Source organism: Orycteropus afer, unplaced genomic scaffold (assembly GCF_000298275.1).
Source record: "Orycteropus afer afer isolate SDZICR_OR568_19922 unplaced genomic scaffold, OryAfe1.0 scaffold00040, whole genome shotgun sequence".
In the NCBI taxonomy this organism is placed as follows: domain Eukaryota; kingdom Metazoa; phylum Chordata; class Mammalia; order Tubulidentata; family Orycteropodidae; genus Orycteropus; species Orycteropus afer.
In genome coordinates, this window is record NW_006921627.1 from 14,869,386 (window position 1) to 14,886,529 (window position 17,144).

At 34.9% G+C, this 17,144-nt stretch overlaps 1 protein-coding gene across 1 annotated transcript in view; it reads right to left on the reverse strand.

The window, feature by feature from the left end:
• LOC103193916 (ovostatin-like) overlaps positions 1–17,144 on the reverse strand; it is a 73,349-nt gene that overhangs the window by 18,279 nt on the left and 37,926 nt on the right. The window contains exons 14-20 of the mRNA XM_007937219.1: positions 14,030–14,090; positions 13,334–13,479; positions 12,122–12,271; positions 11,104–11,274; positions 8,778–8,874; positions 2,697–2,811; positions 503–731 (exon numbers count right to left, since the gene is read on the reverse strand). Coding sequence (XP_007935410.1) covers positions 503–731; positions 2,697–2,811; positions 8,778–8,874; positions 11,104–11,274; positions 12,122–12,271; positions 13,334–13,479; positions 14,030–14,090 — 969 coding nt within the window. The remainder of the gene's footprint in view (positions 1–502; positions 732–2,696; positions 2,812–8,777; positions 8,875–11,103; positions 11,275–12,121; positions 12,272–13,333; positions 13,480–14,029; positions 14,091–17,144) is intronic.

The window sequence follows — 17,144 nt, forward strand, 5'->3', positions numbered from 1 at the left end:
ACAGGTTAAGTATCTTGTTCAAAGCAACAGAGCTAGAAATTAATGTAATAATTTCAATGCTTCATCTGCTATGAAATTGCTGCTTTTCACAGCCATAACCCATGAAGAACCCATGAAACAACTAGGATATCATACATTCTGCATATTCCCAGCTTAATTATATCATAAAGCCCTCTGTTTCAGGAGGGTCTTTGGATATGTGGAAGAACTGAAGGTATTAGGCATTTTTTCCATTCAATCATTCATCCGCACACACAAAGGAAAAAGATAATTTCCTTTCATTATAAACTTTATCTTCAGTTCTTTTATGTTCATCCAGTCACTTAGATATACTAATTTATATTTCTAAACCCCAACTAGATGGTAAAACTAATTAATGTTTTCAAAACAAACTTAGAACAGATGAAATACTTACAAAGTTCCATATCATCATACATCTCATATTTGAAGATAATTTGCATGGAAAGAAATTGCTATTTACTGAGAATACTCAAGGCAATACCTGAACACATGCATTCAGGTAGTTGAAGACATTGGCTTTCAGAGTGAATGCTTCTCCTCGAACAACTGAATAGGGGAGAGTGAGTTCCACAAAGAAGGGCTGAAAAGCTGTCAGGGAGATGGTTGGGGAAATGCCAAATCCAGTTTTATCATCTAGGCAGAATCCATTGGCTTTCCATTGTGTAATGGTATCAGGAACAGTAAGAGGAAGACTGGCTTTCCCTGTGGAGCTAAATGGGAAGATACAGATAACATTGGCACTGTCATCATATAATATGTAATTGGATCATTGCATTTACTCAAAGCTTTATATCCCTTCCTTTCACTGTTTGATACTCTTCTACAAACTCAAAAAAAAAAAAAAAAAACAACCAAACTCACTGCCATTGAGTTGTCTCCAACTCATAGTGACCCCTCCTTGGGTTTCCGAGGCAGTATCACTATGGAAGTAGTTTGCCCCATCTTCCTTTCAAGGAATGGCTGGTGGGTTTGAACCACCAGCCTTCTGGTTACCAGTCAAATGCCTTAGGCAGTATGCTACCAGAGCTCCCTTTCACAAACTACAATAGTCAAATTCTCTTTGTTTTTCCTATTCTTCCTCTGTTCAGCTTCTTGTTATTCCTTATCTCTGTTGTTGGTTGGTGCTATTGAGTCACTTCAACTCTTAGCGACCCCAAGTGACAGAGTAGAGTGACCCTATAGGTTCTCTTGGATGTAATCTTTATGGAAACCGATTGCCAGGCTTTTTCGTGTGCAGTTGCTGGTTGTATTAAACCACCAAACTTTTGCTTGGCAGACAAGTGCTTAACTGTTATGCCACCAGAGCTCCTTTTTACCTTATCTAAAAGAAGCTCCTTTTTTTCCTTATGTGAAAGTCTGTTCAGTATTCTAACTTCCTTACTTTAGACATACTTTAGTTTGTACCCTGCCTTTTAATTCTGAGCTCTTTTCACTCTATTTTAAATCTTAATTGAAGGTTTCATTTTTCATAATCCCTACCAAAGTATAAATCATTGAAATATTTGACATTAATCTCATATTTATAAATACTCACAAATAAACTTTTATCTGTGTATATGGCTTGTTCATTATTGATAGACTGTGAGTGGTTGTTAACCTCAAAATTTTAGAAATGTTGGAATAATTAGGATACATGAATTAATGACTTATTTATGTGAGATACATAAATTCTCAACTAGTTTAATTTGGAGGAGCTCTGGTGGCATAGTGCCTAAGGCATTTAACTGCTAACCAGAAGGCTGGTGGTTCAAATCCACTGGCCAATCCTTGGAAGGAAGGTTGGGCAATCTGCTTCTGTAGTGATACTGCCTTGGAAACCCAAGGAGGGGTTGGTATGAGTGGGATCTGACTCGATGGCAGTGGGTTTGGTTTGGTTTTGGGTTCGGTGGTACAAATGATTAATAAGCTCAGTTCTATCTGAAAGGTTGGAGGCTCATCTTTACCCAGAGATATCTTGAGAGAAAGGCCTGGTGACCTACTTCCAAAAAATCAGCCATTGAAAAACCCAGGGAGCACCGTTGTGTTACACACATGGGCCACCATCAGTTGTAGCTGACTTCATGGCTGCTAGTAACTGATAAGTTTAATTATAAATGATGTTTGCCATATTTAGCCAACTTCACTGACAAGTTTAGTAACCCTTGCAGTGTAATATGTTTTTCAAATTTAAAGTATTTACATTAGTCTATACTTGAATTTATTATGGCACCGACATAGAAACTTATTATTTCTCTTCCTTCCTATTTTTTTCCTACTTTCCATTATTTCTTCCTTCTTCTACTACATTTCATTTCATCTCCTCCCCTTTCTCACTCATATCCATATGTATTTATTGAGTATTATGTTCATTATGTCATATGATAGAAAACAAAATTTCAGTCTGTTTCATGGTCTGCAATACAAAAAAAAATCAGATTCTCACAAAAAAACAAATGACAGTAAGAAAAATAAATAAAAGGAATATTAAAGAATGGAGAAAATGAAAAGAGGATTTAGAAATTTATTTGAGATTTTGCAGAATTGTTGACACACTGTCCTGATTTTCAGGCTTTTAGACACATTTATTTTGATAAGACTGAAAAATATTTATGGATATCATGCCTCACTTGTTTAGATAAAAAGGAAAAAGTAATTAAATGTACATAAACCACAATAATAATAGCAATAAAACTCACTCAGTGGTGATAAGATCCCAAATCCAAGTCTCAGGAAATGATGTCCTCAGAGTTTCAGTATAAGATATAAAACCTGTGTTACCCTCAATAATATGATTCGAAGCTGTAGCTGTTCCTAGAGGATGACAAAACACAATATCAAAAGTAAGCTATTTAAAAGTCAAATTTAACTTCTTAGCAAATAAACTTGTTTTGAGGACAAGGCTTAATAATAATAATTATATTTCTATGTCTAAGTCACTATTGAAAATGCTTTTTTACACACTTAGCTCACTTAATATTTACAATAATCTTTAACAAAGTTTGAAGATCCTACCTCTAATGAATAATCTATGAATAATTTACAAATGTTTATTAAAAAGTTAGGAGTATTAATTATTCATCCAGTGTGTCATCTATCACCGATACTCTGCTATATTGTACTTGTAAATACCTTATACTAGTAATATGGGAATGCATCATGTTATAATGCAATTAAAACACAAAATACAATTAAAATCTGCCACCAGTCCCAATTTGTCACACCTCTACTGGCACATGCTCTTCCATGTATCCATAGAAAACATAAGGCAGTGTTTTGAATACTCTTTTAATTTTGAAAATGATAGCATATTTATTATTCAGCAACATGAGTTTTTCCATCTTATCACAGTGTTTTTCAGCTATATTACATTGATCAAATATATCTGTTTCATTAATTTTCATTTGTTTTTGGTACTCCTAACTATTTCTGCATGGAATTTTAGTTATATATAGGCGTTCTGTTGGCCAGTGCCTAAGGCATTTGACTGCTAACCAGCAGGTTGGTGGTTCAAACTCACCAGACGCTCCATGGAAGGAAGATGGGGCAATCCACATCTGTAAACATTCACTGCCTTGGAAACCCAATGTGCGTCACTGTGAGGCAGAATCAACTCGATGGCAGTGGGTTTGGTTTGGTTTTGATTATACCTCTCTTGATAGGCAAATTTTCAAGTTTAATTTCTGCTATAGTGCATGATCTTTCTCAGGTTATTATTTTAAAATATTTTGTAGTGTGACAGTTGATTTCCTTCCCATTTCATTTTCTGTGTAGTTTTTAGTTATTTTCTTAGTGGTTACCATTAGGGCTAAAATTAACATGCTAAACTTTTAACAATCTAGTTTGAATTAATATTGACTCAGCTTCAATAGAATAAAAAACTACTTCTATAAAGTTTTGTCCTTCCCCATTTACACTGTTAGTGTTATAAATTACTTCTTTATACATTGTATGTCCATTAATATGGATATGTAATTATTGTTTCATGCATTTGCCTTTTAAATCATAAAGGAATACAAGAATTTTAAACCAAATCCACAATAATTCTGTCTTTTATACTTACCATTGCAGTTAGCGTTACCAGTGTTCTATATTCCTCCATATAATTTCCAGGTACTATGTAGTGTTCTTTTATTTCAACCTGACTCCCTTTAATTTTTCTTGAATGAAAAGTCACTAGTGACAAACTCTCTCAGTTTTTATTTATCTTATTTGTGCCTTCATTTTTGAAGGATGATTTTGCCTGATGAAGAATTCTTTGTTCACAGTTTATTTATTTATTTTTTTTCCTGTAGCAATTTGAATGTCATTGCATTGCTGTTTGCCAGGGTTTCTGATGAGAAATTGGTAATTAATCTTAATGAAGATCCCTTATACATGATGAGTTGCTTTTCTCTTGCTGCTTTCAAGAGCTTCTCTTTGTCTTTATCCTTTGACAATTTGATTATATGTCTTTGTGTAGATATTGTTACATTTGTCTTACTTGGAGTTCATTGAGCTTCTTGGATGTGTGGATTCATGTCTTTTATCAAATCTAGGAAGTTTTTGACTATTATTTCTTCAAATGTCCTGTCTGTCTCTTTTGCTTGCCTCTCCTTCTGGAATTCTGATTATATATGTGTTGGTACCTTTGATAGTATCCCATAGGGCTTTGATGCTCTATTCATTTTTCTTCATTATTTTTGCTTTGTGCTCCTTTGACTGGAAAATGACAATTCTCAAGTTCACTGATTCTTTCTTCTACCTGCTTAAACCTGCTGTTAAAACCGTCTAGTGAATTTTTCATGTCAGTTATTTTACTTTACAGCTTTAGAATTTCTATTTGTTTCCCTCTAATAATTTTTGTCTAATTATTGATACTTTATATTTGTTGAAACATTGTTCTTCTTGTTTCCTTTTCTTCTTTGTCCCTGGTTGGTCTTAGCAATTTGAGTATATTTAAGGCAGTTCAATTAAAGTCTTTGTCTAATAAGTCCAATGTCTGTATCTTTTTAGAAACAATTTCTGTTAATTTTTTTTTTTTTTTTTGTCTATGAATGGGTCATACTTTTCTATATCTTTGCATGCCACATACTTTTTTTTTGTTGTTGAAAACTGGACATTTTCAGTATTATAATGTGGAAACTCTGTAAATCAGATCATTTTCCCCTCAGTATTTGCTGTTGTTGCTTGCTGTTGGTTATAGTTGTTTGTTTGTGTAATGGCTTTTATAAACTATATTTAATGGCTGTTCCTCCTGCCCCCCCCCACACACACCACCATATGTGGTCTCTGAAGTTTTCTCTTTCAGCTTGTGGTCAACTTGTGGTCTGATAGATATTTTCTTAAAAACTACATTTGAGTCGCCTTTTTTTGATTCATCACTTGTTTGGTTGTTGTAAATCTTTGACTACTTTCCAGAGTTCTGACAAAGTTGATTTTGACAATTTGTTGTTGTGTTTCTAGGTGTTTCTGTGAATGGATGGTAGTTTGAGTTCCCTACACTGCCATTTTTGGTGTTTCATTGAAATTCAAATAATTTAAAGTAATTGATTATTCTTTGTAAATTGATTATTTAATGTATTGATTATTCTTTCTGCAGTGATTCCTATGTCCCCCCGTGCCATTTCCCGAGTTGTCACACATACAGTGGACTATATCTGGGATTTCTATTTCATTCAATTGATCAATTTGTACCATCCTACCCCATTACTTAAACCAAAAAACCAAACTCACTGCCATCAAGTTGATTCCAACTCATAAGGAGCTCCTTTTGGGTTTCCAAGGTGGTAAATCTTTACGAAAGCAGATTGCTCAGTGTTCCTTCCGTGGAGTGGCTGGTGAGCTTTGAACTGCCAACTTTCTGGTTAGCAGTCAAATGCCTTAGGTACATACTGTATGTATGACAACTTGGTAAATGACATGGGGGTCATGGGAATCAGTGCAGAAAGAATAATCAATTGCATTCAATGATTTGAAAGGCTATATGCCTTCAATTATTATAGTTTTTAAAAGTATCTTAAAAGTCATTAGAGGAATCTTTATAATTTTTTCTTCTTTTTCAAAATAATCTTAGCTCTTTTTGAACTTTTATAATTCCATAGGCATGTTATAAAGTGATTCCAAGTTCCATGCTCTTTTTTTTTTTTTTTTTCAGGAATTTCATTGACTGTCTAGAAAAATTTTTGGGGAATGCTACATCTTTATCATGCTATATCTCTCCATTCAGTACAAGGTATAGATTACCACTTATTCTTCACTTACAGTCATCAGTAAAGTCTTCTATTTATTTTTTCATAAAGTTCTTTTATAATTTTGGTTAGGCTCATCTATTACATTGTTTTTGTTACTATTGCATGTGGTATATATTTCTAATTACAATTCTAATCATTTAATTGTTATTGGTGTAAAAATTATTTTTTTGTTCATCTTGTATCTAACAGCCTTAATGTGTTATCTTGTTAATAATAATAGATTGTTGATTCTCTTTTTTTAAAATATAAGATCATGCTGTAATAAAAAGTAATAATATTATTCCTTTCTTTCCAATAATTTATATTTTATTATCATTGCTTGCTTCATTATATTCCCTAAGAACTCCACTACAATTTTGAATATCACTTTGAATAGCAGGCACTTTTCTATGAAAGAGTGTTATTAAAGTAATAAAATCATGCTTGCTGGATATTTGTTATATTTTTTTTGCTTGAAAATCATTATATAATTAAAGAAATTTTTATTACTAAGTTTCTAAAAACAATTTGTTGAAAATTTTCATATGTAATTTTTCACCATTTGTTTTTCTTTAATTGTAACTTTAACTATTTTTAATAATATCTGTAGTGTATCAGTTTACATATGGAAACAAAGCAGGGATTTTAGTAACCTTTTAATTGTATACCTTGTCCACTTATCTCTGATATTGGCTTGTGCTAAAATCTTAGTTTTAAGCTAAGATCAATGAAGATATTATATCTGTATACAGATTATGGTTTATGCTGATTTTTCTTTTTTAATTTCAACCTATATATTATGTATAGTATACATACATATATATATATATATATATATATATATATTAGAATATTGTATCCCCCTTTTGCCTGAGGCACCCCACCCTTCCATCATCTAGCACTCTAATACATTTTGTATTATCCTGAATAAGTCTATATACTTCACAAATATATAATTTTTTTAGTGTGTTTATCTATTTTAAACCATATAAAGGACATTGTAGTTTAGATCTTACTGTTTTTTACTTTTCCACTTTGTCATTTTAATTTACCTATGTTGCTTCTTAGTGTTGCATAATATTCCATAGTATGTATCCACTACATATCAACATATCACTTAATCAATTCTAGTAATGGTCTCCTAGGTTGTCTCTATTAATAAACAGCAATGAGCCGGATATCCCATAACATCCGTGTTCTCTTGTGGACGTTAGTAAAAATGTTTTTTGTCTTCATGCTCAGGAGGTTGATTGTTATGCTAGAGGGTATATGCATATTTAATTTAAGTACTATGAAATCTCATAAAATGGGTATACCATTTTATACTCCCTGTGGTATATGAAAGGAGTTCTTGTGGCACAGCACTTAAGACAACCAGAAGGTTCATGGTTCAAATCCACCAGCTGCTCTGCAGAAGGAAAATAGGACAATCCACTTCTGTAAAGATTTACAGCTTTGGAAACCCAATGGGGGTGGCTATGAATTGGAATTGAGTTGATGGCAGTGGATTTGGTTTTTGGTTTGATAGTATATAAGTTCATGTATATGGAATATTGCATATTTCATTTAAATAAGTAGTATTATTTAATATTTCTTTCTTTTTTGTCATTGTTATATGTGTCACCTGGTTTTTTGTTGTTCTTTTAATTTTTTGTGATTACTAAAAATTCCAAATCTACTGCTATTAAGTTTATTCTGAGTCATGACAAACCCCATAGGTTTTCCAAAGCTGTAAATCTTTATGGAGGCAGACTGCCTTGCCTTTCTCCCACAGAGCGACTGATGGGTTTGAACCACCAACCTTTTGATTAGCAGCACAATGCCTTAACTACAGCACCACCAGAGCTCCTTTTATGATTACTAGTGAGGTTAAATATCTCTTTATATAATTTTTACCAATCTCTCTCTCCTTCTTTGTATTATGTCTTCATATTTTTTGCCTAGTTTTCAATTTTCCTAAAAATTTCTTTGTATAGTTTTTGACACCTTTCAGGTTTCTGATCTTTCAATCACCTTTTCATAGCATCTTCTTTTTCCTTTATCTTATTTTACTTTCTCAGTAGTATTTCTTTGAGATTTAATACAATATAATGACAAAAAACATGGACTTTTGGACCAGAATGGCTGGATTACTGTCACATTGCTGCCATTTATTATCTGTTTCACTGGACAAGTTACTTGACTTCTCTATGTTTCACTTTCATTATCAGTAAATTGGAGGTAATTGTTTCTAATCTATAGGTTGTGAAAAATAAATGGGTTAATGTATGTAAAATGTTTAGAACATTGCTTGGCACATAGTAACCATTCAATAAATAATAACTACCAGAATATTTTCTATCATGTGAAATTATGTTGCTTACATATTATCTGCATTCCCACTTTAATATAAACTCAATGAATATGAAGACTCATCTGCCTTATTCTCTCTATTTGTCTAACATTTGAAATGTCACTTTTTTTTTTAATTAAAGAAATCGCTGCTGTCTCCCCAAATCCCCAACTCACTTCATTAGGGATAAGAGATTATAAATTGCTATCTGATCCTCACATGATACTAAGACTCACCTGAACCTTGTTTAACATCATAGTCAGGATACATGTAATTCTTGCACAGCACTGGTTTCCGGTAATGAGAGTTGGTAAAAACCTTTAATCCTATTGCCTTTCAAGATAAAAATCAGTTTTAAATCACACAAAATTATAGAGCAGCCATATAGACAAACTTTTTGTTTTCTCTATATATTTCATTCCCTTCTCTTGCTTATTTTTCCATCTCTAAATATCACAAATCTAGAGATATTTTCTCACCATTTTCTAAATTCTATGTTTTCAATTGAAGTATTGATGTCAAGGATTTCATTTTACTTAGAACCACAATCAATACCCACAAAAATAACAGTAAATAAATCATATTACATATTGCATTGGGCAAATTTGCTGCAAAAGACTTCTTGAAAGTGGTGAAAAGCAAAAATGTCACTTTGAAGACTAAGGTGCGCCTGACTCAAGCTATGGTATTTTCAGTATCATGAAGAAGAATTGATATCTTTGAATTATGATGTTAGTGAAGAACATTGAATATACCATTGACTGCTAGAAGAACAAACAAATTTGTCAAGGAAGAAGTATAGCCAGAATGTGCCTCAGAAGGGAGGATGGTGAGACTTTGTCTCATGTACTTTGCACATATTATCAGGAGGGACCAGTCAGTGGAGAAGGACATTACCAGACCTAACTCACTGCAGTTGAGTTGATTCAACTCATAGTGATCCCTCCTTGGGTTTTCCAGGCAGTATCTCTATGGAGGTAGATTATCCAATATTCCTTTGAGGAGTGGCTGGTGGGTTTGAACCGCCAGCCTTCTGGTTAGCAGTCAAATGCCTTAGGCACTATGCCACCAGAGCTCCTGAGAAGGACATTATGTTTGGTAAAGTAGAGAGTCAGCAAAAAAGTGGAAGACCCTCAACAAGATACACTGACACAATAGTTGCGACAATGGACTCAAGCACAGCAGCTACTGTGAGGATGGCACAGGACTGGGCACTGCTTCTTCTGTTGTACAAACCAACCACAAACAAAAAACCCAGAAACTCACTGCCATCGAGTCAGATCTGACTCATAGCAAATCCTCTTTGGGTTTCCGAGGTGGTATCACTACGGAAGTAGATTCAGAACCAACTCGACAGCACCTAACAACAGCAGCCCCGACATGTTTTCAATTCCCCTTGTTTCTCTGATTTAATAACATTTTCTTTTTCCTAATTTACAGCTGTTGATAAAAATCTTCAGATGAGAGGGGGAAAAATAATGCCTCATATTATACTCCTCTAACCCTGTGTAGTGTAAACAGTTAATGAATTTGACAGCATTTGCCCAGGAAGAGAGCTAGGAAGGTGTGAGGAAATGGGAAGGAAGGGCAAAGGGAAGAGGTAGGCACAGGGAGGAAGTGAGAAGAATGCTGTTACAATGTGGGGATTGCAGAGAAAGTCACAGAACAGAATGAGTATGGATTGTTGAATGGAAAACCAATTTGCTATGTAAACTTTCACCCAAATTAAACAAACAAACCATATGTTCAATCAATCTTACTATTGTTGTTGTTGTTATGTGCCATCAAGTCGGCCCCGACTCATAGCGACCCCTCCTTAGGTATATTAAATAAATAAGTTAATGAGTTTGGCTACTAACCTAAATAATGGAATTTCTAGTCAACCCAGAGGTGCCTTCAAAGAAAAGTCTGAGATCTATTCAGCCACTGAAAACCAATGGGGCACAGGTCTATTCTAACACACATGGGGTTGCCTTGAGTTGGAGTGGACTCAACAACAACTGTTTCACATATGTATATATTCATTAACTTGTGTTGGACATTATTTATTGGACTATGGAGAATATTTCTCCTTGCAAATATTTAAAATCTATATATTTTAATTTAGGGAGCTCTGGTAGTGTAGTGCCTAAGGCATTTGACTGCTAACAAGAAGGCTGGTGGTTCAAACCCACCAGCCACTCCTCAGAAGGAAGGTTGGGCAATCTACTTCCGTAGTGATACTGCCTCAGAAACCCAAGGAGGGGTCTCCATGAGTCAGATACAACTAGACAGCAGTGGGTTTGGTTTTTGTTTTTTTATATTTTCATTTAGTAGAATTACAATTTGAGGGTCAGTGGGTATAGGAGCAGGAGTTTGGGGGATTTATATTAGACATCCGATACACAACACATCAGTATGTCAGGAAAACTGATAATTTTCTCAGATACTAGTTTTGCATTATAAATTAATACTCTGAAAATTTTTAGATAAAAGACATTTAAAACTATCTTTTTGCTGTCTGCATTCAAATATTTCTATTTTGTCACACATAGTCATCACCTGAACACACAATTATCTTACCTTCACAAGGTCATAGGCATCAATTCCAAAGTCAGCCCATTCAGGTGTGTAATAAATTCCATTGTAAAGAATTTGTTCACGTTTGAGACATGGATCTTTAGAGCCATCCTCTAAGTTAAGTCCTTCGAAATAATAGCCATATAGTTGCTTATAATATAGCATATTATATACCTAAGTGATAGGAGAGAATAAACTATGTATTTTTTTGTGGAAAATAATTTACTCTTCTTCTTACAAGCTATGTATATAGAAATATTATGGAAAATGGTCATCATATCTATAACAAATAAATAGTTACTAGAAAAGTATACAGAGCTCTAAACACTTTGAAATATTATTTAATCAGTTAAGCAATTACTGAGTTACATTAAAATCAATAAAGATAGTTGAGATTCAATTGGATTTCAATAACTTCCAGATAAAAGGCCTTCACAACACTCTCTGATGACTCATTCAAGGTCATTGTCAGACAATGCCCTTGGTTAAGTTACTAAATCTCCCTGAGCCAAAGGACTATTCATTAGTCAAAATGAGAATACTATATTAATTCTATAGGGTTAATATGAGAATAAAATTAAATAACATAGAATATCCACTAGAGTGCCCGTCAAATGGTAGATATCCAATTAGTGTTATTTATTTTTGACAGTCTCACATTTGCCTTAAAATATTTAGTACAGTTAGAGTAAATAGAGTCCATTTTACATGATATCTAACCTAATATATTTTTTATTCCATGTGGACTCTAGCCAATCTCTGTTTATTTAAGGTTTTCCACAAATGTTGAGCCAATTCTGACTCGTAGTGATCCTGTAGAACAGGATAGAACTGCCCCATAGGGTTTTCAAGGCTGACAATCTTTACAGAAACAGACTGCCACATCTTTCTCTTGTGGAGCTGCTGGTGGGTTCACAATGCTGACATTTTGGCTAGCAACCGACTACTTAATCACAGTGCCACCAGGACTCCTATAAAGGCATATGGTTGTTGGTAAATAAAATGTGTTTTAATCACTCACACTTTGTGCTGATAGCTGGTTATAATTCCATAGTAACAATACACTTTCATCTACACCCCAAACAGCACAAAGAGAGTTTGAGGCAGCTGAAACATGAAGGCTGATATTGGATCCTGGTAAACTTTTTTCTTTAGAGAAATTTAAGTTGACCTGAAAATGAAAATAGACACAAGGTCAAGAGGAGGGCCATATGAGAAGAGTTATCTTTTAGACTACTTTAATTTTCTTCAAACACACACACAATTTAGGAGAATGTTCTCAGTGATTTACCCTTATAATGGCATCAATAACTTAGAAAAACAGGGGAAATATCCTAACTGGATGCTGCAACTCTGGTATTTTTTGATTTTTAATTTTACCGTGCATTAGGTCCAAATTTACAGAGCAAAATTTGTTATACATTCAACAGTTTGTGTACGTTTGATTTCATGCCCTGATTACCACCCCGACCATGACAAATTCTCCTCTCCTCCCTTCCCTGTGGCTACCCACTCCCTGCACCCTTCTTAACTATGCACTCCTCTCTGTCCAGCTTTCCCTCTATGTGAATACTGCCCCTCTGATGCCCCATGGCTGATTGCTCTTAGGGGTGCCTCTCCCTAGAGTAGATAAGTGCATCGCCCTAGGGTAGGTGTTCTGCATATGGGTCTTTCTACTGTTGTGCTGAGAGCCAATCCTTGGGAGTGAGTCCAATTCTAGGGTTACCAAACGGTAACCTGAGGCCGTAGTCTTGGGGTTACCACTAGACTCCATCCAACCAGTAATTCCGGTCCTTTTTGTGTTTTTGAATTTTGTTACATATTTTTCCTTCCACTCTATTCAAGATCTCCAATTTTGAGACCTTCCTGAGTGATTGACATTGGTAGTTGGATACCATCTAATTCTTCTGATCTTGGGGTCCATCATATCCTTGGACTAATTGTTTGCAGATGACTGTGATTTTCTTTACTCTTCTTTGCTTCAGATGAGAGGAGACCAATAGTTGCATCTTAGATGGCTGCTTGAAAGAATTTTAAGACCCCAGTTGCTGCTCATATAGCTCTGGTATTTTTTACTCATCCAATCTATTAACTTTACCATACTAGGTTTCATTTATTTTGCATTCTTCAACCTTCAGAATAATGGGGAGTTTAAGTAAACCCAGCATGTGTTTAAATTCTGCTTAGTTTTCCAACAAGTTGAACAAATCTGAGAAAGAATTCTTTTCCTTACCTCATTTTGGAAACATTCCTCAATTTTGAATTGGGTACTGTCAGCAACCATTTCTCCTTCAGGATGTAAAGTGTAGACAAGCATAACTGCAGAGGGAGCCAACTCCAAGCTAACTTCTATAGGGATGGAAAATATGCCCTTCATATCTGTGGAAAGAAAAGATCAAACTGAGAAAGTGCCTTTAAAATTGTTGACCTTGTCAACCAGCACAAACCTTCTATTAAAGTTTCTAACCATCATACCCATTGTGAGTGAACAAGACAGCCCCTCACCCAACAAATACAATTGATAAAGTATTTTTGAGAGAAATTTACAACTTTGTCCATCAACTGTAAATGAAAGGGATAGTTGGACATTCCTTAATGCTTAAAACTTCAAAATTTTATTTTGTCTCATTTTTTGATTCTTCCTGTTTGAACATAGATAATTACTACCTTTCTTGGAAGTGAGAGGGAAGGGCCAGTGACTGTATCTTATAATAGTGCATTGAATATTATTAACAAAATAAATATTTATTAATTGATATTTTTTTGAATTGTGCTTTTTCATATAACTTTGCACATTCTCAAAGGGTGATTTGCAGCAGTAAATAATCCTAAAATATGAAGGCTATGACTTGTAAAAAAAAATGTAAAATACAACCTAATTAAGACATTCTCTTTGCATTAAAGTCAACACTAAAAATATAAACCTCACCATGATCACTGATCTTGACTGTATGTTGCCCATGAAGAATGATTACACCTTTTGAAATCACCTAGGAGAGAAAAAATATTATGATAAAGTTTAGGAACCCATAACCAAATTTCTTTTAATTACAAACTGTGATTTATCTCTTTTTGTGCTTTGGAAAACAAAGTTGAACATATTCACCAGTGAACTCAGGATACTAGCACATGATCTTAATAATTATATTGAAGAACATTTAGGAGTCATGATTAACTTTGCTGCAAAGGTAACAAAAATGTATTGTTCTACATTCCAAAACAAACAGTTCCTATGATATGATGAAATTTTTTTTCACTCAAATTTGTAAGTATTGTTGTTATTGTTGTTATGTGCCCTCGAGTCAGACCTGACTGACTCATAGCAACTCCTCCTTGGGTTTCCGAGGCAGTATCACTATGGAAGTAATTGCCCAACCTTCCTTCTGAGGAGTAGCTAGTGGCATTGAACTGGCCAGCCTTCTGGTTAGCAGTCAAGTGCCTTAGGCACTATGCTACCAGAGATTACTCCTAAATTTACTTTGATGAAATAAAGCTACACAAAGCGTTATGGAAGTAGATTGACTCATCTTCCTCTCATGGGGTGATAGAAGGCTTTCCACAAGAATGCTTTCTTCACTTTCATCAGCAAATTTGTACAAACTTACATTATCATGCCTGAATTATGATCTCGAAAATGCAGGCAATGACAGGAAACTCAAATCTTTTAAGAAAATCACGGCATTTTATTTTAAAATTTCAGAATACTATTAAAAGGATGCTGAAACTTGGAGAAAATTAAAAACTCCCATAAGATCATACAGCCTGAAATTTGTGGCGCTGATAACCCAACTCTGGTTACTATTTCATTGAACTCTAAAATTGCTTTAACTCTCTACAGTGCCAAGTTTGGGTAATTAATTGATAAAAAAAAAAAAAGAAAGAAAAGAAATAATTGAACTTTACTACTTGCTCTGGTAGCATAGTGGCTAAGACACTTGACTGCTCACCAGATGGCTGGCGGTTCAAACCCATCAGCCACTCCTCGGAAGGAAGGTTGGGCAATCCTACTTCCGTAGTGATACTGCCTCGGAAACCCAAGGAGGGGTCGCTATGAGTCGGGGCTGACTCGACGGCACATAACAACAACAACAATAACAACTTGCAAGATACTGTATTTGGTGCTAGAGCAGCTGCAAAAAGGCATAAGAATATTTAATGAGATTCCCAGGCACTTTTGTTCCTACGTGTATTACATTTCTAAGTTCTCAAAACAGTAAGATAGGAATTATAACAGATGAGGAAACTCAAAAGGCACAAAAAAGTAGAGATATATGCCCAGTTTCATTCAGCTATGCTGACTCTTAAAAGCCTAACAATCCAATTCATTCAGCCTCCAATTTATTCATTAGAAAATACTGTTTTGAGGGATTCCTGTGTGACATGCACCATGGTAGGTAGATATACTAAACACAGTCCTTGGCCTTATGGACATTACAGAATAGTGGAGAAACAGGGAATTTTTAAACAGTGAAATAAGGTCAGATTTTGATAAGTGTGAATAAAAGTACATTGAGGCTGTTATGAAAGGATAGGTAAGAGGACTTGAATTGTCTGGGGGGATCAAGGAAGGTTTTCTTAGAAAGGATCCGTTAAGGTAAGAGAAAAAAAAATAATAATGCAGAGGAATCATACAGACAAATGAGGTGCTGGTATTTGGGGTGGTGGTGGTAGTAGATGAGAAAAAAGATAATCATGGACAAAAGGAAAACCATATGGGACACTTGCAAAACAGAAAAGAGCAAAACTAGTCCTCCTAGAAAATGAAAAGCCTTTGTGTCTGCTATAAAGGAGAATGATGTAAAATGAACTTAGGAAGCATGGTAGAAGTCTTGCAGACATGGGGAAGGAGTTTGGTGTTTATTTTAATAGAAATAGGAAGACATTGGATACATTTCAATTAGAGGAGTGAAATCATCCATGATGTTTTGAAAAAAAAAATATTCTAGATTCTATGTCATTTTCTCTATAAAATCCCTTGTAAACAGCAAAGAAAACAACTAAAAATAAAAATGAAGAAAAGTAGAAAGGAAAGGTGAAAAGAAAAGGACAGAGGAAGGAGAGGGGGAGGGAGAAAGGAAAGAGGAAAAGAAAGAAAGGCAAACTCCTTTTAAAATGATTTATAACCCTGATCCATCGTTTAAAATAGAATCATAGGAAGTAATTGTAAAGGTCTTACCAAAGCAGAGGAGGGTTAAACCTAAGCCGTTTCAAGAGGAATGAATTCTGATGACAAATGAACCAATTCACTCTAAAGACCTTTAGAATAGCTCAGGACAGGAGATATGGATACCCAGGGGACCAGAAGTGAGGCAGAGGGATGGTGTGGAGGAGGCAAAAATGAGAAGGATGTTTAATCATCTTTATAAAGACTGGCATTTGAGCTTCTCGCAAGGACACTTGATATTCCTTACACACCAGGATGGCAATATTGCTGTTAAATATTGAAGTGCTTATGTACTGGTTGGTAAAGAGCCACTGTCCTGAGCAACCCAGCATTCTCTCCTGCCTTCCTTAGGCCCACTTCCCATAGACGATACCCCCAATCTAAATAAGCCATTATTAGTTTAATAAGGGAGCTCTGGTGGCTCAGTGCCTAAGGCATTTGACTGCTAGCCAGAAGGCTGGCAGTTCAAACCCACCAGCTGCTCCATGGAATGAAGATGAGGTAATCTACTTCCACAAAGATTTACCAACTTGGAAACCCAATGGGGGTCACTATGAGTCAGAATTGACTCGATGACAGTGGGTTTCTTTTGTTGTTTTTAGTTTAATAAAGGGTTTCAATGGAGTTAAAATTGGAATCTATTCTGCTAGTTCCATGCCTATGCCTCATTGATATGGAATATTTTAATGTTTGTGGAAATGAGGAAGGAAAAGGGAAACTCCTTGGGTTTCTGAGGTGGTATCACTATGGAAGTAGATTGCCCAATCCCAATCTTCCTTCTGAGGAGTGGCTGGTGGATTTGAACTGCCAGCCTTCTGTTGTTTGTTGTTGTTATGTGCTGTCCAGTTGGATCCAACTCATAGCGACCCCTCTTTGGGTT